This window comes from Pantherophis guttatus, chromosome 15 (genome assembly GCF_059756535.1).
Source record: "Pantherophis guttatus breed Tessera chromosome 15, ASM5975653v1, whole genome shotgun sequence".
Lineage (NCBI taxonomy): Eukaryota > Metazoa > Chordata > Lepidosauria > Squamata > Colubridae > Pantherophis > Pantherophis guttatus.
Window position 1 is genome coordinate 375,846 of NC_142077.1, and position 22,123 is coordinate 397,968.

At 53.1% G+C, this 22,123-nt stretch overlaps 3 protein-coding genes across 13 annotated transcripts in view; 1 reads left to right on the forward strand and 2 right to left on the reverse strand.

Annotated features, from left to right (window-relative positions):
• Positions 1 to 412: 412 nt before the first annotated feature.
• On the reverse strand, positions 413 to 15,503 carry CCDC30 (coiled-coil domain containing 30). 9 transcript variants are annotated; one of them, XM_087879449.1, is made up of 21 exons: positions 15,350 to 15,503; positions 14,353 to 14,517; positions 12,070 to 12,190; positions 11,200 to 11,396; positions 10,450 to 10,530; positions 9,346 to 9,514; positions 8,641 to 8,763; positions 8,355 to 8,515; positions 7,911 to 8,048; positions 6,495 to 6,664; positions 4,802 to 5,003; positions 4,538 to 4,711; positions 4,058 to 4,267; positions 3,702 to 3,853; positions 3,247 to 3,415; positions 2,976 to 3,097; positions 2,741 to 2,882; positions 2,376 to 2,512; positions 1,760 to 1,874; positions 1,433 to 1,500; positions 413 to 776 (listed from the first exon to the last, which is right to left on the reverse strand). In XM_087879449.1, the coding sequence occupies exons 1-21, from the start codon at positions 15,365 to 15,367 to the stop codon at positions 581 to 583; spliced, it is 3,030 nt and encodes a 1,009-aa protein (XP_087735575.1). In that variant the 5' UTR covers positions 15,368 to 15,503; the 3' UTR covers positions 413 to 580. The 9 variants fall into 9 exon arrangements, with proteins under 9 accessions (XP_087735575.1, XP_034280138.2, XP_087735574.1 ...); XM_034424247.3 differs by having other exon boundaries at positions 14,353 to 14,520; positions 15,350 to 15,493; XM_087879448.1 differs by having other exon boundaries at positions 2,376 to 2,575; positions 14,353 to 14,520; positions 15,350 to 15,461.
• Positions 15,504 to 16,225: 722 nt separating this feature from the next.
• On the reverse strand, positions 16,226 to 19,780 carry PPCS (phosphopantothenoylcysteine synthetase). Its single transcript, XM_034424280.2, has 3 exons — positions 19,158 to 19,780; positions 18,344 to 18,447; positions 16,226 to 17,837 (listed from the first exon to the last, which is right to left on the reverse strand). The coding sequence occupies exons 1-3, from the start codon at positions 19,657 to 19,659 to the stop codon at positions 17,520 to 17,522; spliced, it is 924 nt and encodes a 307-aa protein (XP_034280171.2). The 5' UTR covers positions 19,660 to 19,780; the 3' UTR covers positions 16,226 to 17,519.
• The window catches only part of ZMYND12 (zinc finger MYND-type containing 12), a 58,086-nt gene continuing 55,724 nt past the window's right edge, over positions 19,762 to 22,123 (forward strand). For 2 of the 3 annotated variants that reach the window (XM_087879468.1, XM_087879467.1), the window contains exons 1-4: positions 19,848 to 20,202; positions 20,879 to 21,020; positions 21,198 to 21,369; positions 21,925 to 22,094. In XM_087879468.1, coding sequence (XP_087735594.1) covers positions 20,081 to 20,202; positions 20,879 to 21,020; positions 21,198 to 21,369; positions 21,925 to 22,094 — 606 coding nt within the window. In that variant the 5' untranslated portion in view covers positions 19,848 to 20,080. Of the gene's footprint in view, positions 20,203 to 20,878; positions 21,021 to 21,197; positions 21,370 to 21,924; positions 22,095 to 22,123 lie in introns of all 3 variants that reach the window. The other variant, XM_034424267.3, reaches the window with a different exon arrangement.

The following is a 22,123-nucleotide window of genomic DNA, read 5'->3' on the forward strand; positions in this document are numbered from 1 at the left end:
TCTTCCTCCTCTTTCCTTCCTCCCTCCCTTTTCTTCCTTTCCTTTCCTTTCCTTCCCCCTCCCTCCCTTCCCTTTCTTCCTCCTCTCCTTCCTTTCCTTCCGTTCTTCCTCCCTCCCTTTTCTTCCTTCTGTTCTTCCTCCCTCCCTCCCTCTTCTTTCCCTTTTTCCTCTTTCCTTCTTCCTTCCTCCCTCTCTTCTTCCTCCCTCCCTCCCTCCCTCCCTTTTCTTCCTCCTTTCCCTCCCTCCCTCTTCCCTTTTTCCTCCCTTTCCTTCTTCCTTCCTCCCTCTCTCTTCTTCCTCCCTCCTTTCCTTCCCTTCTTCCTCCCTCCCTCCCTTTTCTTCCTCCTTTCCCTCCCTCCCTCCCTCTCTCTCAATCACTCCAGGGCACAAACTGGACTCGGAGGGCCACAGCTGTAGAAACAAATAATTATTGTTTAAAAAATACACTTGACATTCACCTTCCCCCCCCCCTCCCCCAAGCCAGTCCGTCTCAGAAGGCACCCCGGTGTACGGTAAAAAGGCGGCCAGCCGCGGACGGGGAGAGGCTTCCAGGTGCTTGCTCTTCGCCGGCCAGGGCCCTTCAGCCAACGGGGTGGCTGGGCTGGTCTTCGCAGAAGTTGGCCGGTTTTCTGGGGACAGAGACGTTCAGGTAGCCGATGCCGGAGCTCTGGAAGGCCAGAGGGGAGAGCAGGGCCTTTTGCCCGGGCTCCACCGGCTGCCCGTCTTTCAGGGCTTGGCGATGGCCGCCGGGGTCCGAAAGCCTGGTGACCGAGAAGCTGAAAGGGAAAGGCCCGACTTCAGCTCCATCTTGGCTTTAGAGACAATAGATTAGAAGCAGCCACAAAGAGAGTTCTAACTGCTCTTCGAAGGTAGACTGCTCCTAGACAGGGAGGCTCCGCTTAGCTTGCTGGGTCCCCTTGGAGTGTTGCGGTCTGGGTAGCCCCCCCCCCCCCATTCAAACTGCTCCAATGGAGCATCCAGACTCGATCCCAATGAAAGAGGATTTCAGAAGCACCTGGTGCCCCCACCCAGAGACCTCCCCCCTTGCCCCCGTTTGCCAGGCATGCTTTGAGGGTCCTGGGGGCCCGGATGGCCTGAAGTGACCGTCTTCAGTTTCTCGGGCCCCTCCCCACAGAGTGCCGACTCCCCTTCTGCCAACCTCCACAATGATTGACTCTCCCTGTGTCGGATTTTAGGGGTCTGCTTTTATTTTTCTGCTCCCCTGCCTCGCGTGGCCCAAAGGCAGGAGCCTGAAATGATAAGAACCTCCAGGGGGAAACTGAGGCTTCAGGGGAGGGGGGGGAGTGTGCCAAGGACGGCCGGCCATGCCATCCCGGCTGCTGCTGCGGGGGGAGGGAGCGCATGGCGTCGGTGTCCCGTCCCGTCCCGGCTGTCCCTGCCGCTTCACGGACACAGCTGCCTGGGGCGGTACCTGAAGCCGGGGAAGGGCAGGAGCTTCCTCTGCAGTGGGCATTCGGGGAAGCCGAGGCTTTTGAGCTCCTGCGGAGAGATTGAACAAAACACCCACAACCGCACCCCAAAGGCGGTCGGTTTAAGTCCTGCAAAGGGGGCCTGATCCACCCGTGAGACATTCGGGCTCTTCCAGTCTCCTGGCAGACGCAGACCGCAAGCCCTCTGCTCTCGGGAGACCTCTTTGTGGTCTCCCATCCCGGGACCAGCCAGGTCTGGACCTGCTGAGCTTCGGAGAGGGGTAACCACAGGGGCCGCGAAGACGAGCGGGGGGAGGGGGGCAGCTTACCTGCAAGCTGTGGACGTGGATGGTGCGCAGGGCCCGTTCCAGGATCCCCACCTGCAGGCTCAGCTGGAGGGTCCGGTCCTGCAGCTGCTGGTTCTCCCCCTCCAAAAGCTGGACTCTGGGAACGAGGGAGGGAAGGGGCTTGGGGTGGGGGGCCCCCAAAAACTCCCTCCCTTTGGTCATTTTCTTCCTTCCTTCCTTACTTTCCTTCTCCATTCCTTCCTTTCCCTTCTTCTTTCCTATTCCTACCTACTTTCCTGCTCCTCCCTCCCTCCTTTTCCTTCCTTCCTTCTTTTCCCTTCCTTCCTTCCATCCATCCATCCAACCTTCTTTCCTGTTCACTCCTTCTTCCCTCCCATCTCCTTCTTCCCTCCCATCTCCTCCCTCCCTCTCTTTTTCTTCCTTCCTTCCTTCCTTCCTTCCTTCCTTCCTTCCTTCCTTCCTTCTTTATTCTTTCCTATCCCTTCCCTTCTGTTCACTTCCTCTCATCCAGTCTGCTGCCCTTTCGGCCCCCAGAGCAGAGGCTGCCTGTCCCTGGGTCCCTCTGGAGGAAGAAGGGGGCCTATCTGGCTTCTGCAGCACCAGCCCTGCCTGCCCTGCCCCCCGGGGGGTCTCCCACCTGCTCTGGAGGCTGCAGAGGGCCTGGCCGTCGCTCTGCTTGGCCTCCTCCAGGCTGTGCAGCTGCTCCAGGCTCTTCCGCTTCTCTCGGAACAGGCTCTCGTTCTCACCCGTCACCCGCCGGATCAGCAGCTGGTCCTGGGTGCAAAAGCCGCATCCCCCGCTGCGCTCAACAGGCCGCCCTGCAGAGAGGGGCTCCCCCTGGTGGGGAGGGAGGGGGGGGGCTCCGGCAGGTGAGGCTTAAGGTGGCCCATCCGGCCTGGGGACCTTTCCAGGAGGGGACTGAGGGTCTCGCCTAGCTCAGCCCAAGCGGAAGGTTCCCCCCCCCCCCCCCCCGGAGGGAGGGCCGCCGTGGGGCTGCTCTACCTTTTCGGCCTGGCTCTTGGAGAGCCGCACCTCATTCTCCAAGTGCCGGATGCGAGTCTCGCGCAGCTTCACCTCGCCGAGCAGTGTCTCCTTCACCTGCCGCAGCCGGGCTTTGTGCCGGAGGCGCCGCTCGCTCTGTTTCCTGGGGAGGCAAGGCGGGGGTGGTGGGAGGGGAGGGCTTAGGGGGCCTCGGCCCTGGAGGAACCAGACAGCCCAAGGCAAAGCGGAGGCTCACCTGAGGGAGACGTCCACCTGCTTCAGGATCTGCCTCTGCTCCTCACAGAGAGCCTCTTTCTCCTGCTGCAGGGCGGAGAGCTGCTCCGAGAGCCTCTGGCTGTGGCTCCGGGATTGCAGGTGCTGCAGAGAAGGGGTTGGGGGTGCAGGGGTTCAGTGGGGTTCCCGGGAGGGAGGGAAGGAAATAGAGGAGATGGAAGGAAGGAAGGAAGGAAGGAAGGAAGGAAGAAGAGGGGGGGGACTTCTCTCCTCCACCTTTCAAGGCCGCTGACCTCCTTGGCGAGGGCCCTCCTCTCGTCCTCCAGGGCCCGCAGCTGCCCCTCCTGCTGTTGGGCCTGGGCCTGCCGGTCAGCCAAGGCCTGGAGCAGCTGGGCTTCCTTCTCCCGCCAGAGTCTCCGCTGCTGTTGCTGCTGCTCTTCCCACTGCTGCTCCAGCCGCTTCCTGCAAGAGGCCAGGGGTGGGTGGGGGGTCTACTCGGGGGAAGCATTGCCCACCCTGCTCCACAATCAGACTACGCCTTCCTTCCTTCCTTCCTTCCTTCCTTCCTTCCATCCATCCATCCATCCATCCATCCATCCATCCTGGTCTCCTTCCTCCCAACCTCCAGCCCCTCCTGTCTCTTGTATTTTGCCGTGAGAGGCAAGTCGACTCTTTTCCCAGCTGGACCCCCAAAAGGGGGCAGAGAAAAAAGAGAACCCTGGCCGGGGGGTGTGGGGTGTTCTCCTACCGCATCTTCTGTTCCTCCTGCAGAGAGTGCTGGGCTTCGGCCTCCTTGGCTCTGGCCTCCCTGGCCTCCTCCTCCAGCTGCCTCCTGCCCAGGGCGGCCTGGGTCTCCGACAGCTGCTGGCTCTCCTGCAGCATCTGCTCCAATTCCTGCACCTGGGAAGGACACGGAGACGCCGAAGCCCTGACTTTAGGGGAGATGCCCCCCCCCCCCCCCAATGGGGCCGGGTCTCACTCCTGCAGCAACATGGGCCCGTTTTTAAAAAGGAGAAGCGTCCCTAGCGGGCAAAGGCCTCGGTGCAGGCAGTCCTCGACTTACGACCATGGGCTTAAGGGCCGAAGTGCGCTGGGGCCACTCACCCTTTTCTCGGCCTGGGCGGCTCTCCGGCTCTCCTGGGTCAGCTGCTCCCGCAGGCGGCTCTGCTGCTTGGCGGCCTGGGACTGCTGGAGGAGCTGCAGCTCCAGTTCCTTCGCCTTCTGCTGGCTGAGCTCCCCCTGCGAGGCCAGAGCCCTGCAGGCCTTGGAGGCCTCCAGCACCTTCCCCTGGGCTTGCCTCAGCTCGGCCTGGACCTGAAGAGGGAGGGGCGGTGGAGGGGGAGAGGCCCTCGGAGGGCCCCCCCAGGACGGGCGGCTGGAGGGGCTCCTGACGCCTGATCTCTCTTGAGCTGGGCTCTTTCCTTGAGGACCTTTCATGACCCAACTAGGGAACATCATCAGTCCCCCACCCGAACTGAAGCGTCCTCAGTGGCTTCTCCCTGACGGAGTGACCACAGAAACCTGCAAGGGAGCCCTCCCGCCCCTCCTCCACCAGGCCCACCCCACCCACCCCCAGCAGCCCACCTTAATGTTTTCCTGCTGCAGCTGCAGATTCTGTAGCCTGAGTTCCAAGCTCCTCTCCTGTTCCAGCCTCAGCTGCTTCTTGGTGGAACCGACGGAGCTCGGCACCTGCCGGGGGCCCCAAAGCGGCCCCGGGGGCTCTTCCTGCGGCTGCAGGGCTCCCTTGTGGGGGGGTCCCTGCGTGCAGAGGGGAGGTGGTAAAGAAAGGACAGCACGGGGCTCTCGTTGCGGAAGCCCCTTCCCCACAGGGTGCCCCCCCCTCTGCACCTGCTCTGTGTCCCCCCCGGCGCTTCCCAGGGCAGGCCGGGGTGGGCAGGGCTGATCCGGAGCGCTGTGCCTCTCTCGGTGGGCACTCAGCTGATGCTGCACGGCCAGAATCTCCTTCAGGAAGGAGGGACCCTCCTCTTCCTCCTTGGCCTGGCTCGGCTTCCCCAGCTCTCCCATCTGGCTGGCCTGGGACAAACGAAGGCTGTGGGTCAGAGGGTGGGGTGGGGTGGGGGAACAAAGCGAAAGGGGGCATTTAGCATTTATGGTCGGCTGCTAAATCACAAGGATGATCCCCGCGGCTTCCGGGGACAGTTCCAGGTGCCGGTTGTCACCTTTCAAGCCCTTACATGGCTAGGGTTATTGGAAGGACCCTCCCCAGCGACGTCTCCCCGACCCCCCCAGACAGGAGAGGTTATGGGTCCCCTCTCTTAAGGAGGGCCTTCTCCGCGGTGGCTCCCTCCCTGTGGGAGGTTAAGACAGGCCCCTTTTTTTTGACTCTCTTCCACAAGAACTGGTTTTGCCAGCAGGCCTGAGCATCCCAGTCTGGGATGGAGCCCATCGAGTGGCTCCTTTGATTGACTGATTGATTGATTGCTGACACCAGGAAGGGGGGGGGTATTGATTTAGTCTTTTTATCCTGTTTTTTTTAAAAAAAAAATTAATAAGCCGCCCAGAGTGGCTGAGAATGAATGGGCGGCCATATAATGGGCTAAGGTGGGTTAACGCCTGGGGGGGGGGGGGGGCAACAGGGGACGGGGACGATGCTGCCTGGAATCCTGGGAACTGTAGTCCCAGCGGCAGCAACAAATATGGAGGCAGGTTTCAAAATCCCGCCTTCCTCTTTGTGGCAGCAGAAGCTTTGCAGAGGGAGAAAAGGGGGAAAGGTGCTATACCGCCCCCCTCCCGCCAGAAGGCCAGGCTCTCCCCCCAGAGAGCCCGAGCTCTTTGGAGCAGTCCGTGCCTTGATCCTCCTTCTTGGGGTCTCTTTCGTGAGGACGGAGGAAGAGGGGTGCCTGCAGCAACCCTGCTGTTTGGGGCGAGTGGCACCTCCTGGACCCACCAGGCCAGACACCATGTCAGTGGGTGACATCAGAAAGGGGGAGGGTCCCCCTCCCCACCTCCTCCAGCTCAGGCTTCTGAAATTCACAAAATGAGGGCAGGGGGGCCTTAGTCCCTTCTCTCCTCTCTCAGAAAACCCCCAGCAGCCCTTCAGAGAGCCCAAAAGGTCCGGCTGCTTCCTGAATCTTTTTTTTCAGATGTTAAGTTGGTGCCTGGGGTTATTTTTTCCTTCTCCCTCTGACCCCTCTCTTCCTCGCATGTCATGTCTTTCGAACTCAGCACCCAGGTAAGATCTCTTGACACTTGGGAGCCTTTTCAGGTATGGGGCGGATGAAAAATTGTGATTAAAAATTCAATCTTTAAGGCCTGTGCTAAACAGGCATATCAATCAAGTTCCTATGACTTGTGGACTTGCAACTCCCAGAATTCCCCAGCCAGCCAGTCCCCAAATCTTAAAAGTTGCCAAGGTTGGACCAGCCCTGTCCTAAGACAAACGTTTATGCTGGTGAGAAGTGTAATTATTTCCTTCTAATTTAGCTCTGGGAATCTTCATTCGAAACATAAATCGATTTCTTTTAAAGTATTCGAAGGTTCCAATCTCAAAACAACCCCGGCTGTCGAGGGTTCGAATTACCACATTGGCTCTCCATCTCCTCCCTGGTTCAGGATCTGATCTTCATAAACCTGCCCACTGGCTGGAAATTCGGGGCACGAGAGTCTGCCTGCCAAAACTCCCTCCTCCTCCTTCCTCTCCCTCAGGATACGCTGGTTCAGCCGCTCGCATTCGTGGGAGAGCTCCAACACCTGCGGATTTTATTTTTAATGGATTTTCTTAAATTTATTAAATAAATGTATTTAATAAATTATTAACAACCTATTAAGTCGATCATTCTTCAAATAAATTTATTAAATTTAGATTTAAGCAAACACAAAGTGTGTTGAGCTGAATTACATCGCCTGTGTTTTCATCGGAAAAGCGCGACACATTTGTCTCGGGTTGAATGTACAGGTGGTTCTCAACTTACGACCACAACATCTGTCGCTAAGTGAGGTGGCTATAAATGAGTCATGCCCAATTTTACATTTTTGCACCAAAGGGAAGTCTTGCATTCCAAAATGAGCACTAAAATGTTTGTATTTATCTGCACAAAATCATCCTTTTGATCAGTCTTTCAGGGGGAGAGCCTTTTCTGTGGGGGCACCCACCATCTGGAACGAGCTCCCCCCAGAAATACAGAAGATTCCGGATCTGCGCAGTTTCCGCCGTGCCCTCAAAACATTCCTGTTTCAGCAGGCCGGCCTGGCCTAATTTTTCCCTTTATATTGCTTTTTGATTTTATTTTAAACTGGGATGTCTTATATTATCTAGGACCAGAGTGTTTAGTATATTTTAATTGGTTTTTATTAATGTTTGTATTACATGTATTTCTATCGTTCGTTGTTCACCGCCCTGAGTCCCTTAGGAATAGGGCGGTATATAAATCTAATAAATAAATAATAAATAAATAAATAAAATTTGGTGGCTGGTAGCACTGAGTCTGGATTACTACTCTAGAGGTAGACCCTGATTTAAAGCCTTTCATTTAGTGACCATTCAAAGTTACAACAGCGCTGAAAAAAGTGACATGACAATTTTTCAACTTTGCACATGACCAGGCGCTTAGCAACTGACTCACATTTATGACGGTCGCAGTGTCCTGGGGTCATGTGATCCCCTTTTGCGACTGTCTGACCAGCAAAGTCAAGGGGGAAGCCAGATTCACTTAACCACAGTGTTACTAACTTAACGACTGCCGTGGTTCCCTTCACAACTGTGGCAAAAAAGGTGGTTAAATGGGGCAAGCTTCACTTAACAACGGTCTCACTTAGCAACAGAAACATTGGGCTCAATCGTAGTTGTGCCTTACCTCCTTTTTGAGTTTGCACCATCTTCTATGGAGGAACACTCAACCCCTTTCGAGTTTTGTCGTATCAAAATGCAGAATCTCCTGAACAAAACTTTGTTCTGGGCACATGATCCGCACCTGGCCGGGCCGGCTACGGAGCTCACCTTGGCTTCAAGGCGCCCGTTCTTGTGCAGCAGCTTCTCGTGAGTCAGGTGCAGAAAATCCCTCTCTTCTGCGGCTCCCTGCAACACCTGCAGCTCACCGTAGAGACGAAGAAGTTCTGACTTGTAGCTGTGCAGCTCCTGCAGGTTCAATGGAGGAGGAAATGGAAGGAGAAAAAATTCATCCAAACACAACAGGGATTAGTGAAGAACAGGCTGCCTAGCACTGATGATGTAACCCAGCTGGGTCATGAAATGTCTGCAAGAAAACGGCCAGGCTCAGAGACCACCAAGGACCCCTCAAGGACTACCCTTAAGGGCAACCGATGCAGGGCTCCCCTCCAAGGGCTGCTGGAAGGATCCAAATGGGAGGCACCCATTGGGAATGTGCAGAGCCTCCCGGGAGAATCGGAAAGGGAGGGGATAGACAGAAGAGATGTGACCTACATGCTTAAAGCAGCCTCCGAGGTCGCTGGCTGCCTCTCTGCCGGCTACTGAGCCCCCCAGAGAGGCCTGTCTCTCTGCCTCCGGAAAGCAAAGCCGGTTGCGCAGCAGCAGTCTATCTGTCAAGAGGTTCTGCTCTCTGGCCTTCCACAGCTCGGACGCAGCTAGAAGGAATCGGAAGGTCACTTGGGGAGGCTGAGTTCAGTCTGGGGCTTCTCGGCCGTGGCAGCTTGAAGCGGTGAGGATTCCACCTCCCATGTTCCCCTGCCAGCCGGGCCTCTCTGCTTACTGCCGGAATCAGGGTCCAGGGCCGAGAAGGGTTCTCTGGGGAGTGAAGATTTTGCCAACGGTTCAACCGGCTGCTGGGCCCTCTCTTCCTCCTTGCCCAACGTTCCTGGCCAGATCTCAGCTCCTGGCCAGAGAGATTTCTTTTCAAAAAAATATGCAGCCAGTCCTTGACTTACCACCACTATTCAGCCCAAAGGTTCTGTTGCTAAGCAACAGGCAACTAAGTGAGTTTTGCCCTCATTTTACGACCATTCTTGCCCTAGTTGTTAACTGCCGTTGTGAAGCTAGTAACTCGGTCGTTAAGTGAATTGGTCTTCCGCATTGACTCTGCTTGTCAGAAGGTCGCCAGAGAGGATCACGTGATCCCGGGACACGTCGACCGTCGTAAGAGTCAGTTGCCAAGTGCCTGAGTTTTGATCACGTGACCATGGGGGATGGCCGCGGCGGCCGTCAAGTGTGAAAGAAAAGCAATCGTTTTTTTTCAGTGCCATTGTTAACATCGGTCACTAAGTGATCCATTGTAACTGGAGGACTCCCTGTGCCCGGAGTTCCCCCACCGACAAGGGAAGTTTGGGGAATTGTAGTCCCGGCCCAGCCCAGCCCAGCCCATTGGGGGACTTCAGCTCCCAGAATTCCCCAGCCAAGTCGCCTTCCAAGAAGAACAGAAGGTGAAGAGCGAAAGGAGGAGAAGGAATGAAGGACCTACCAGGCGAGTCAGGCAGCTTCCCTCGCTCTCCCTCGGCTGCGTCCGGGTGCTCCTTCAACGCCGGGATCCCACCCTGGGCGCTCCGGAGCCTGCCTGGGGCTCCCTCCAAACCTCGCTCGGCCTCTTCCCAGACGGGGTGCCCTCCGGCCGGCTCTTCTGGCGAGGGAAGCTGGGGGACAGATCAGCCCTCTCTCAGCCAGAGGGGCAGAAAGGACGGCCAGGGGCGCATAACATCCTGTCGTTGTTGTCGTTGTTCTAGAGGCCTCCAACCATGGCAACTTTAAGGCTTGTGGACTTCAACTCCCAGGATTCCTCAGCCAGCGAAGCTTAAAGTTGCCAAGGTTGGAGATGACCCAGGACTAGAGATCTTCACAATGCAGACTAGGAGCAAGGAGGCTCATCCAGAGACGCAACAGGCGGCCTCTCCCCACATAGGAGGGTTGCCTCCTGACGGCCTCTCTTGAGACAAAGGAAGGGCCCGCCTTCAGTTTTGGGGGGAAATGCGACTTGGAAGGAACCTCCTAAATAAACACAGGTAGTCCTCAACTCACGTCCAAGATGGGCTCCAAAATTTCTGCTTACATTTATTAAGTGAGTTTTGATTTACGATTTGGTTTGGTTTACGATTTTTCTTGACACAGCTGTGAAGTGAATCACTGCAGTTGTTCAGTTAGGAACATGGTCATTAAGTGAGTCTGGCTTCCCCGTTGACTCTGCTTGACCGAAGGTCGCAAAAAGGAATACGTGACCCCGGGACCCTGCAACCGTCATAAATATGAGTCAGTTGCCAAGCTTCCAAATGTTAATCCCAAACGGGATTAAAACGGGATTAAAACGGGATTAAAAACGGCCCTAAATCCCTTTTGCCATCGTAACTTTGAATGGTCACTAAACCAAATGGCTGTAAGCTGAGGACTAGCTGTATGCTCTTTGTTGGAGTTGCAACCCGTGTTCCAACTCCATTGGTTTTAAGGAGTTATCTTTTAAATATATATATATATATATATATATATATATATATCACAGCCCCACTCTCTGACTGGACTGATGCCTTTTTTCCATATTTTTCTCAACATTTTTTTTTTTTTTTTTTTTTTTGCTCACCGTCCCCTGGATGTGGGGCAGGGATTGTTGTGGCTGGTGCAGTCCCTCCTCTAGCCTCGGATGGAAGAGATGCCATTCATCCTTCAGGGAGGGAAAAGCAAAAGAGAAGGGTTTTTTTTGTTTTTAAAGGTTTTAGGAACTGACTTAACCATCACTCGATTTAGCAACGGGAATGCTGGTGTGACCAGACTGAAGACCCGAACTCTTTGGTAGCCTCCCAGTGCAACGAACGAGGACATGCATTCAATTTCACAGCTGCTAAGGTTGTTGGCCAAGCAGGGACAAAAATAGCCAGAGAAGCAACTGAAGTCTGGGAAATGGGACTCTTGTCAGTTAACGGGAGCGCTGATTTACCACCAGTTTATCAGGCGCTTAGGGGCTTGCCAGTGGTGAAATCCAATCCGGTTCTGTGGGCGTGGCTTGGTGGGCATGGTAGGGGAAGGATATTGCAAAATCTCCATTCCCAAAGCCACTCTGGGGCCAGCCAGAGGTGGTATTTGCCGGTTCTCCGAACTGCTCAAAATTTCCACTACCAGTTCCTCAGAACCTGTCAGAACCAGCTGGATTTCAACTGTGGGCCCTGCCCAAGGAAGCAACACTTAATGACTGAACAGCTGGCCTTTCGGACAAAGAAAGCAGGCAGCGGGGAAATCTGTGCCATCTCAGCTGCCCTGGGGGGCGGGGATGGTGTCTGCATTTAAAGCTTTCCCTCCTCGGTGAACCCCCCCCCCCCAACAGAACAGGAAAGACCTGCACTTGTAGGGGAGCTGCGCAGGGTCTCCCCAGGCAGTGGGGGGCTCCCAGCTCCTGCTCCAGCGCCTCCATCCGCTCCAGCAGAGTGCTCCTCTCTACCAGCAAGTAGGCAACCTGCTCACTGGGGCTGCTGTGGACGATGCTGGCCAAGCCCTCCAGCGCCAGCAACTCGGCCACCTCCTTATGCTGAGACTCTGGGGAGAAACACAAGTTAGTAGACCACTATCTTAGCAAAGGGGGCGGGGGTGGGTGGGAGAACCTCCTCTGTTGCTCGTCCTCTCTTCCCTCCCTCCCTGGAGAGGAGGGAGAATTGCATGCCACTTTTTGCTCCTAAGGGAAAAGCAGCCTATTATTTCAAAAAATAATAAAATGCATCTGGATGAAGCCATGTTTTGAAGGATAAGCAGAGTAAAAGCTTGAGCTGCATCCCTTCCACTTCAGTGTGTCGGCTTGAAAGGGCTTTGACTCGACTGTCACTCAAGCGGTCAGTTCTAGACATGGATGTGATGGGCCGGCGGAGAAAGAGAGGAGGGGGCAGAGAAAGGAGAGAGGGTCCTCTCTAGCCACGCACTGTGGCATCACAGCCTTGTGATGTCTACCTTGTGGACTTGCATTACAATACGATCTTGATGAGCGTATCTTTTATTTTATGTACACTGAGAACGTACGCACCAAGGCAAATTCCTTGTGTGTCCAATCACACTTGGCCAATAAAAAAGTTCTATTTTATTCTATTCTATCCTATCTGCAGGAATGGGACGGGTGAGAGGTTGCATTGCAACAGCCCAAAGGAGGCACAGCCTCTCTTGCAAGGAAGTTCCCCTCCGGCCTGGAAAATTTTGGAAAGCAGCCGAGGGAGGGTAGTACCGTGTTCCAACTGCAGCTGGGTGAACTTCATCCTCAGCTCTTCGTTTTCCCGTTCGTATTCTGCTGCCAAAGCATCCCGCGCTTCTGTCAAGGCCCGGACGTGATCGACGTAATTCTGCACCTGAAAAGGAGGAGGAGGGTCCAGAAACAGAGTTCCCAAACTCTAGAGAGAGGGACGCTGTTTTTTTATCAGCTGAGCAACAGGCTCGTCTCTCAGCCTCCTTGCCAGCGTTCAGGGCAGCACTTCACAACCTCCGGCAGCTTGAAGATGGGGTGGACTTCGACTCCTAGAATTCCCCACAGCAACCTTGAAAAAAACCCAACTTTCCAGATCCTGATGGTCACCAGGTGGCACTCTGGCTCTGCTCAAGGAACTCCCCCACCCCTTTAGTTCCTCCTCCACGGATCAGAAATCTGCATAATCAGAAATTCAAGCAGCCTCCCTCCCTCCACGGGACCCATTGCCTAGTCAGTGGCTGGAACGCCACAAGGGGGGTGGTGGCTCCGTACACTCCCTACACACACCACCGACAAGAGTTGGGATCTGGTTTATTTTCCAATGGGTTAGTGGTGACTTATTTCAAAGAGAGGAATTTAACAGAGCTACCGGGATCTCCTGCTCCAGAAGAGAAAGCTTTAGGGAGACTGGGCAGCCATTTGTCTGGAAGGGCGCAGGGTCTCCTGCTTGAGCAGAGGGTTGGAATAGGAGACCTCCGAGGTCCCTCCAAACTCTGTTATTCTGTTGACTGCTTCAGTGCATATATACTTGAACAAAGTTGCCCCCCAATTCATGGCCTTCAGTCACAGAAGGGGGGCTGTTTGCGGATTTCATTGTCCGAACGACAACAACTCACATCAACGGGGGATCAGGGCCAAAGAAGAGTGACCCAACTCACCCGACGGTTCACGGCCCCGAAAACAAACCTTTGCAACCAACCAAGCTATACTATTTTTACCCTTTTGTCTTGGAGCAGGCCACCCGCCCCTAAATTCCGTTCTGATCCTTCTCCCCTTTCCTTGACCCAAAGTCCGAGAAGAAACGAACTGTCCCCAGATATCGTCAAGCAAGACCGAGATGGCTGACGTGGCCTGCCCTTCCTTCTCAGCGGGAGGAAAAGGGAGGTTTTTGCAAACCGGAGGGTGGGCAGCGGTGGGTCGCCCAGCCAGGTGGCAAGAGCTGGTTTCCCCCCTGTCAAGATGACGACAGCGGGGAAAGGAAACGGATCATCGGCCGAGCCAGGGAAGCGATGCTTGGCATGGCCTGCAAGAAACCTGCGGCTCTTATTGTCTTAAGTCGCCGCTTTGAAGGCCACAAAGAGGGAAGAAACCCACCCAGGGCTCTTTCCTACCCCCAGATCAGACGGGCGTAAGAAGGCAGGAAGCGCTGCTCTGTGGAGGTCGCGTTCTTCAAGGGATTTTGCACAGGAAGGTCCCCTGCGGGCATCCGACACTGAACACATACCCAAGAGGCTAAAATGCCAGGAAAGCCAGAAGCCCCGAAGAATGGGCTCTCTCGGGTCCAAGAAAAGCAGGATGTAGAACAAAAAAGACACGGCCAGGTTTGCGTCGGTCTCTGGAGAGGCTTAAAGGACAACCGGAGACCAGTCCGAGAGGCCGAACTGGGGCATCGGCCACTCCCAATGGCCTAACCCACGGCTGACCCCCTTGTCAGCTTCTCCAACAATCAAGCCCTGGAAGTTGTGAGCGCTCCATCACTCAGGTTCTCAGGAAACAGCCGTTTGTCTAAAATGGTATAAGGTCTCCTGCTCGAGGAGGGGGTTGGACTACATGACCTCCAAGGTCCCTGTGATTCTAATTACATTCCACTTCCCAAGAAGTCCACTTCGGCAGAGGCGAAGCAAAAAGTCTGATTTAGAAGCCAACGCTCACTCTGGTTAAACTTGAAGATGGCTTGAAAGGATTCACAGCCAGTCCCCAGTTACCAGGGTGGTGAAAAAGTAAAGGGACAACTAACAACCCTGTGACTAACTTAACTGCAGCGATTCCCTTAACAATAGTGGCAAGAAAGGTTATAAAATGAGGGGGAAATCATTTCACACCTGTTCGCTTAACAACGGAAATTCTGGCTTCAAGAGGGGTTGTAAGCCGAGGACTACCCACAGTGGGGCATCTACCCCACTAATGAACCACACACATTTTAGGAGAGCAATTGGGTATTTCCCCAAGTTTCCACGCGTGCCTGGAAACTGGGGGTGCCCCTTAAGGCTTGGGGCTGCCTAACCGTTCCAGAGGGGTTCCTCTCGGTGCAAAGAGGGCCCCCACCTCTCTCATCTCTTCCTCCAGCTGCTGACGGAGCAATGCCCCAGAGGCGAAATGCAGCTCCTCCGGGCCACGCAGGAACCAGGGCCACGTGTGGGCTAGCTGGGTCTCCGAGGGGGTGATGGTGGTGGTGGTGGCAGCATCTCCTCCTCCTTCGGCCTCCCCCGGCTGCTGGAAGAGAGAATAGCATCAGAAGCCCAAGTCATTTCCCTTCTACAAGGATGCCAGCATGGCTGAACAGCTGGGCAACAAGCCTTGGCATAACACGGCTTATAGCCAGGGCAAACCATGGTTTGAACCAACTCTAGCTTGCCACTCTGGAAGCAGCGACAGAAATCGAATCTAAGTAAATTCTAAGCAAATAGATCCCCATCGTCCCCACCCAGCACTGTCCAAGGCTGGGGAGCATGGAAGTTGTAACCCAATGCACTGAGAAGTCCATCCACCTATGTATTCATGCATGTGTACTTTATACACACACATGTATGTATATATACATATATATACACATGCATATATATATATATATATATATATATATATATATATATATATATATGATTTTTATTTTATTTATTTAGCCATCCCACTTGCAAGGTGATATCAGTGGCTTATAAATTTTGCAAGCCTTCCACATTTTTGCTTTTTAATATAGGTCTTCCGGGGTTCGGTGTATGTGGGCGTGTGTGTATATGCATAATATACATACATTTATGCATAAATATGGAGGGAAATTACGCGTGTGTTCTATCCTTGCCCATTTCTGCAACGTGGGAGTGTATATAACTGGAATAAAATCAGTCAATAAATATTTATAGCCGTATTTAGAGGGGAAAAAAGAAAAAAAAACCCGATGGCGAGTCCGTTCTTCAACCGCAGCGCCTTGAGTGGAGCCCCCCCGGGCAGGAGCAGTCTACCCTCCCCTGCGCCCTCCGCCTCCAGAATGGCTGCATGTAGGCCTCGCCCGCCGCCGCCCTTCCTGGCCCCCAGGCTGACTCACCGGCCGGCCTCCCTCCATGAGGGCGCCGCGGCACCGGCCAGGCCGGGCGGGACCGTAGCCGGCAAAGCAGGCCGCGAAACCATGGCAACGCGCGGTCTAGGCGCGCGGAGACGCTGTGGGGAGCCCTGGAAACTGGCCACGCCCCCTTAAAGAAACCGCTTCCCATTTCTTTCGCACTTAAGCCAACCGTGTCTTTGCTGGGCTCAGGATAACGGGGGTGGGGGGTTAGCAAGTGGTGGGAATGAGATGAGCCCCCAAATGAGAAGGGGGACGCTCTTCTACTGGAGGAAGCCCACTCTGCCGTGACCCACACCTGAAAATGGAGACAGACAGAAGATAAACCCTGGTTTATAAATATGGTACAAGGAACGTCTGAACGCATACATGTGAGAAAGCAACACGCAACCTTGACCTAAAACGACGTTGGATCCCGTGCAATGCTTGTCTTAAGGATGCAAGCCAGGTTTCAGGCTCCAGCATCATCCCAGGGACGTCCCATCGTGCTAGGATGCTCTTCAGCAGGGTTTCTCAATCTTGGCCACTTTAAGTATGTGTGGACTTCCAGCTCCCAGAATTCCCCAGCAAGCAAGCTGGGAATGGAAGTCCGCACATCTTAAAAGCCACTCCAATTGAGAAAATGTTGTTCTGCTGATAATTTCTCCCCAAGAAGCAGCACCAAGGGCCAGTGACAGACCCTGCATTATAAATGAGCTCAGAGCTCACCTGAATAGTATTGCACCAAGGAAACCAGCTGCTTTAACCGTGGTTTACAAAACACACCATGAATATAGAGTACACATGTCAAAAAAACCCCATGTTTTGCCTAGCGCATGCTAAGCCAAAGACGCACAAGACAAGCAAGAACAACGCATACAATTTTTTAAGTCTAGTTTCCAATTTTTTTATTATTATTATTGTCTTCCTTTTTCTCAGCCTTCCTCAAGTATCACATTCCTTTTTCCGGTCAGTTTTTAAAACACGATCCAAAAACCTTGACAGTTATAGAGTTTGCAAACACAAGGAAACTGATTTTACCATTGGGTCCTCGTAACAAATAAACCGTTAACGTGGCTTGATTAACCTGGGGTGTGTCACGAAAGCATAGCCAGAAAACCATTTTAAGCAAGGCAGAACTGAGCAGGTTGTGTGAACATAGTACAGGAATCCCTTGACTTACGACCATAAGAGGTATCAGTAAGCAATGCAATCATTAAGTGAGTTGCGCCTGATTTTATGACCTTTTTTGCTATGGTCGTTAAGCAAATCAGCCTCTTCCATTGATTTTGCTTGTCAAAAGCTTCCTGGGAAAACTGAGTGGTGATCACATGACCCTGGGATGCTGGTTGTCAAGCGCCCACATTTTGATCCAGTAACCGTGGGGATGCTGCAACTGTTTGTAAGTGCAAGGACCAGTTGCAATTCACTTTTTTCAGCATTTTCAGCATGGAACAGTCATTAAACGAACGGTCGTAAGTTAAGAACTACCTGTATAAAATTCACCTTTCCTAAGGCATCAAAGAGATGGAAGATTTTAGCCATTTGATTTTTTTTCTTGCAGGAGAAGAGGTATACATTAACTCCAGAAAAGGTCGAATGGAGACATTTTGGAAGAAAAAGACAACATTGGAACATTACTGGTCCACCAAACTCCAATGGATCTATTATTTGATCAATTAATAATTTTGGGATACCAGATGTCAACAATCCACATACTGGCCCAGAAACTATTATTTTGTGCAAACTGGCTTAATTCAAGATGGAATAAGATTCAGAAATTGACTAGAATGCTTTTCAAGTTTTCCTGAGTGATTTTTACCAAGGCAGCAAAAACAACAACAACAACAAAAAAAAAACAGAGAGAAGTTGCTGTCTGTCTGGTCTCCAAAACGCCAACCCGTGTGATTGTACCAATCACACACCAGAGCGAGTTGTCATTTGGAATGTTCCTGTCCTTTAAACTTTCCCACCAACGAGCAGCAAACAGGCCTGGAGATGTGCAAAGAAACCAGGAAGCTCTGTCAGATTTCGCCTCCTTGACCCCCGTTAAGAGATCGCTGTTCACAGGAAATAGAAGTGTTCCAGTGTCACCAGTTTCACTATCACCAGCTCCTAGCGGTTCTTAAATTTATAGCTGAGAACTTGGAAAAGTTCACATTTATCCACCAGGGAATCATTTTTCCATAAAGGCTCTGTGCTGGGATACTAGGTGGCCAACAATCTTGTCCTCAATCTCTATGCCTTGGGCGATTTCCTCCTCCGAAATGGACAACGGGGTTTCCGAATACTTAGTGACCACGATCACCGCGGTCCTTCGAGTGTCCAAGGCATTGGCAATGACCACCTGGTGGTTGTATTTGGCCAGGGCCTGCCTGGCTTTCTCAACCAGGATTGAAGGATCGGTTTCCAACTTGAAGGAGATCACGAACGCTTCAGGGGCCCATTCCTTAACCAGCGGAGACAGCATTTTGGGTACCATCTTCATGGTTATCTGCAACAAGGGAAGCAGAGAGAATTTAGCAAAAGGCAGGAACACATTTTCGATCCAGAGAAGAAATAGCAACGATTGCTACTAATGGCCCCCTAATGGGTTTCTTCTCCAAAGCAGCAGAAGGCAGGACAAGAAACAACAGATGGAAACTAATGAAATAGAGAAGCAACCTAGAACTAAGGAACAATTTCCTGACAGTGAGGACAATGGAAGTGCTTGCCTTCAGACGGAGTGGGTGCTCCAACACTGGGAGCTTTTAAGAGGAGACTGGACAGTCATTTGTCTGAAATGGTATAGGCCCTATACTATGGGGTCTCCTGCTTGAGCAGGAGGTTGGACTAGAAGACCTCCAAGGTCCTGTCCAACTCTGTTATTCAGTTGTCACCTTTGGCCCTTCTTTCTAGCTCTCTCAGCCACCCCCCGCTTTCTCCTCCCCAAATTCTCCCACTTGTGTGTCTCACAGCTGCCATCCTTATGAAAGGGCGTCCCACATCATTTCCTCTTACCTGGAGGGGCCCATCAGAAGACTGGATTTTATGTTCGGGCATCTCTGATGGAGGGATGTAGAAATCCGACACAGCCGCTGCCAAGTAGAACATGGCACTGGAACCTGATGGGGCAGAGAGTGTGAAAAACACAGGGATGGAAGGAAACCCAGCTGCTCCGTCCTTCCAAAATAAAACTATAAAAGCAAAGCTACGTTGCCTGCTGGCAATTCTAAACTTTAATAACAACTGTACGACTTTGAATTGATACGGCAAGCTATTATTAGATTTCTACCGAGAAAGAGAGAGAGATTGATTCAAGCTGGCAAAACATACATAATGTTCCTCCTTCTTCCTATTTGTCCCAGAACAAGACTATGTGGTAAGTTGGGTTGAGAAACAGGGACTGGCCCAAAGTCATCCAGTGCCTAACAGAGGCCTAGAATTCACAAGTTCCAATCGCATAAACTGCATTTCCATGTACTGTATTTCCTCTTACTGTCATAGTGTTAAATACTGCTTGCATGCATTGTATTGGCTCCGTTTGCAGCTACTGTACTTCAGTTACTGTCATAGCTTGTTTGCGTGTAGTGTTTGTACGGATTGTATTGGGTATATTTGGACCGATGTTATAGAACTTAGTCATAGTACGCTTCCACGTAGTGTTTGCATGCATTGCATCAGCTGTACTTGCAACTATTCTAATAACAAATTTTTGCATGTGCCAGCGTGTTTTCGCATGCCTGGCTTGCATTCACTACTTTCCCGTCCTGCCTTTCCCTGCATTTTATGTAAAGGCCTTTGCATGTCTCCCTCTCTCCCAGAGGGACCTCACCGAGCGGAGCGAGGGCGCGGGCGGCGGCGCGCAGCAGGGCCAGGTACTCGGCTAGACCGGCGAATTCCAGGGACAGGAAGGCTCCGTCGTCCCGGGCCCGTCCATAGGCGCGCAGGGCGGGCAGGAGGGTAGGGAGCGCCCCGTCGCGCACGCGCACCTCCCCGTCCTCCTCGTGCACGCGCAGCAGGTCCAGCAGGGCCGGGCCGGGAGGCGGCAGGGCGCGCGCCCAGGGGAAGGCCGAGCGCGCCCGGTGTAGGAAGCAGACGGCGTAGCCGGCCGCCGCCAGTCGCTCCGCCGAGGCCGCCCCGCGCCGCCCGCTGCTGAAGTTCTCCAGGAAGCGGACCGCGCGGGCCTCCAGCGGCACCTGCGTCCCTCCGGACGTCACCAGCGCCACGCGGCGCCCGCCAGCCCGCTGCGCCTCCGCCCAGGCCCGGACGCGACGCTCCGCCTCAGCCGCCGCCTCCCGCTCCCAGGACGCCGCCATCGTCCCCGGAGCCGCCATTGCTCACGCCTCGGCCGGAAACCCCGCCTCCCGCGCCTGCGCACAACTGTCGTTCCGGGGCCTACTCAAAGCGGTCTTCCGGGAAGCAGAGCCGGAAAAGGTGGGTCTTTCCGGCCAAATCTTCATGTCACCATGGCCGCCGCGGAAAGTCCCGCCTCTTACACTCATCCAAGACAGAGCGCCTTTCCGGGAAACAATCGGAAGTGGAGCCTGAAGGTTTGGTCTTTCTAGCCGAGCGCTTAATGGCATGACGGCCGCTGCTTATTGCGCCTGCGCGCCACGCCCCTCCCAGCCGGAGCGCCGTTCCGGGAATCATAACCGGACGTGGCGTATAACATGGGTCTTTCTCGAGCATGATGGCGGCCGCCGGAAGCCCGCCTCCCCCTTAGCAACGGTGCCCTAGCAACGGCGGCGGGAAAAGATGGCCATGCAGACGGAGTGGCTGGTGCCCCTGGCTCAGCCCCGGCAGAAGAAGCGGCGCTGCGAGCTCTGCCTCGGCCCCGCCAACGTCCGCTGCGCCGCCTGCTTGGTCACCTACTACTGGTGAGTGGCCCGCAGGCGGGGCTCCGCCCGGTGAAGCGCCCGTTGCAACGGACTGTTTGCAGGTGTAAATCTCCTTTCCAAGTTGCAGGCACTCAACCCTCAGCTGGGCGTATTCAACCCTCAGATATGGGTGTAAAGTAGGTCAGAAGAAGGTAACAGGTGAAAAACATACGATACATGCATGCATACATATACATACATATATGTATGTATAAAACATTCATGCACATATACATACATGTACACGTGTGTAACAATAGTGAGCAAATAAAATAGATATAAAATAGGTCATAAAAATGTAACAGGTGTAAAAATACATAAAATAGATTTTATATAATAATAACAGACAGGAAGAGATGCCCCAAAGTCCATGTAATACCCAGCTTTATGCCGAAAATCTCCATTGCTAAATGAGACAGTTGCTAAGTGAATTGTGCCCCAGTTTATGATGCTTCTCAACACAATGGTTCAGCCAATCGCTCTTTTCATTGACGCTGAAACGTGTTAATTCTGCATGCATTTGTATCTGCATTTTCATTTTCTTACCTAGTAAAAGGGGTGGTCCTTGACTTTGGCCACAGTCGGGACCAGAATTCCTGTTGCTAAGCAAGGTGGACGTTAGGCGAGCCATGCCCAATTTTATTCACTCCCTCCCCCCCCCCATGCCTTTCACCAGTGATGTGGACCACCAGAATGCCGACTGGGTCAGCGTCCATGCCAAGATCTGCCAGCTGCTCATCCCTCTGCGGGCGGCTCCCCCCTTCTACACCTCGGAGAAGGAAAGGAAACTCGGGGAGGAGCAGAGGCGGAACCGAGAGGTAGGCCAGGCGGTCAGCGCCATCAATCGCAGGCAGTCCTCGGCTTACGACCACAATTGAGCACAAAATTTGTTAAGCAATACAGTTCTTAAGTGAGCTTTGCCCCATTTTACAACCTTTCAAAATCTACTGGAAGAAAAAAAAACCCATCTAACCCTTTAATTTTTGCCCCCACAGATCTTCCTGGCTGAAGTGACCTACGAGACAGCCCAGAATTTTCTCATCGAAGGCCACTACGAAGATGCCATCCCAGCCGCCCTGCAATCCCTGAAATTCAGCATCAGTATCTATGGTCCCAGTGCGGTGGAGCTGGTCCCTCCCTACCTCATCTTAGCCGAGACCAGCTTGGGTGAGCCGCAGGGGGGAAGAGGGGCCAGGAGGGGAAGGCCTTGACTTATGACCGACCGGTTGTTGAATAACAACTTGAAGTTCACAACCGACTCAGAAAAAGTAGCTTATGACTCATCTTCAAAGTTACGATTGTTGCACCAGCCCTGTAGTTGTATGATTGCAATATGGGTGCTTGTCTGTCTGCTTGTCTGTCTGTTTCTCTTCCTGTCTCTCTTCCAATCCCTCTCTTTCTCTCTCTCTCTTTCCTGTCATATCTGTCATATCTACCCATCCATGCACATATTAAATTCCTGCCTATCTATATCTATATCTATATCTATATCTATATCTATATCTATATCTATATCTATATCTATATCTATATCTATATCTATATCTATATCTATATCTATATCTATATCTATCTATCTATCTATCTATCTATCTATCTATCTATCTATCTATGTGTGTTGGAGGGTTTGTGCATTCAGGCATTCTGTCTCTGCCCAAGCCAAGATTCCTTGCTGGTTTCCTGTTCCTTGCATAACGTGGCTGCATCTTGCTGGTTTCCCAGGCCTGGGTCACCTCTCACAAGGCGAAGAGTACCTCTCCCAAGCCCAGTGGATCGTCCTCAAGAACACCCACTGCAGCTACCACGTTCAGTCCAAGCTGTATCGCAACCTGGGGCTCCTGCATGCCGCCAAAGGGAACTTGGACGAGTCTTTGTACCACCTGGCCAACGACGTAAGGCTCAGCGGGCCGATGCAATCGTG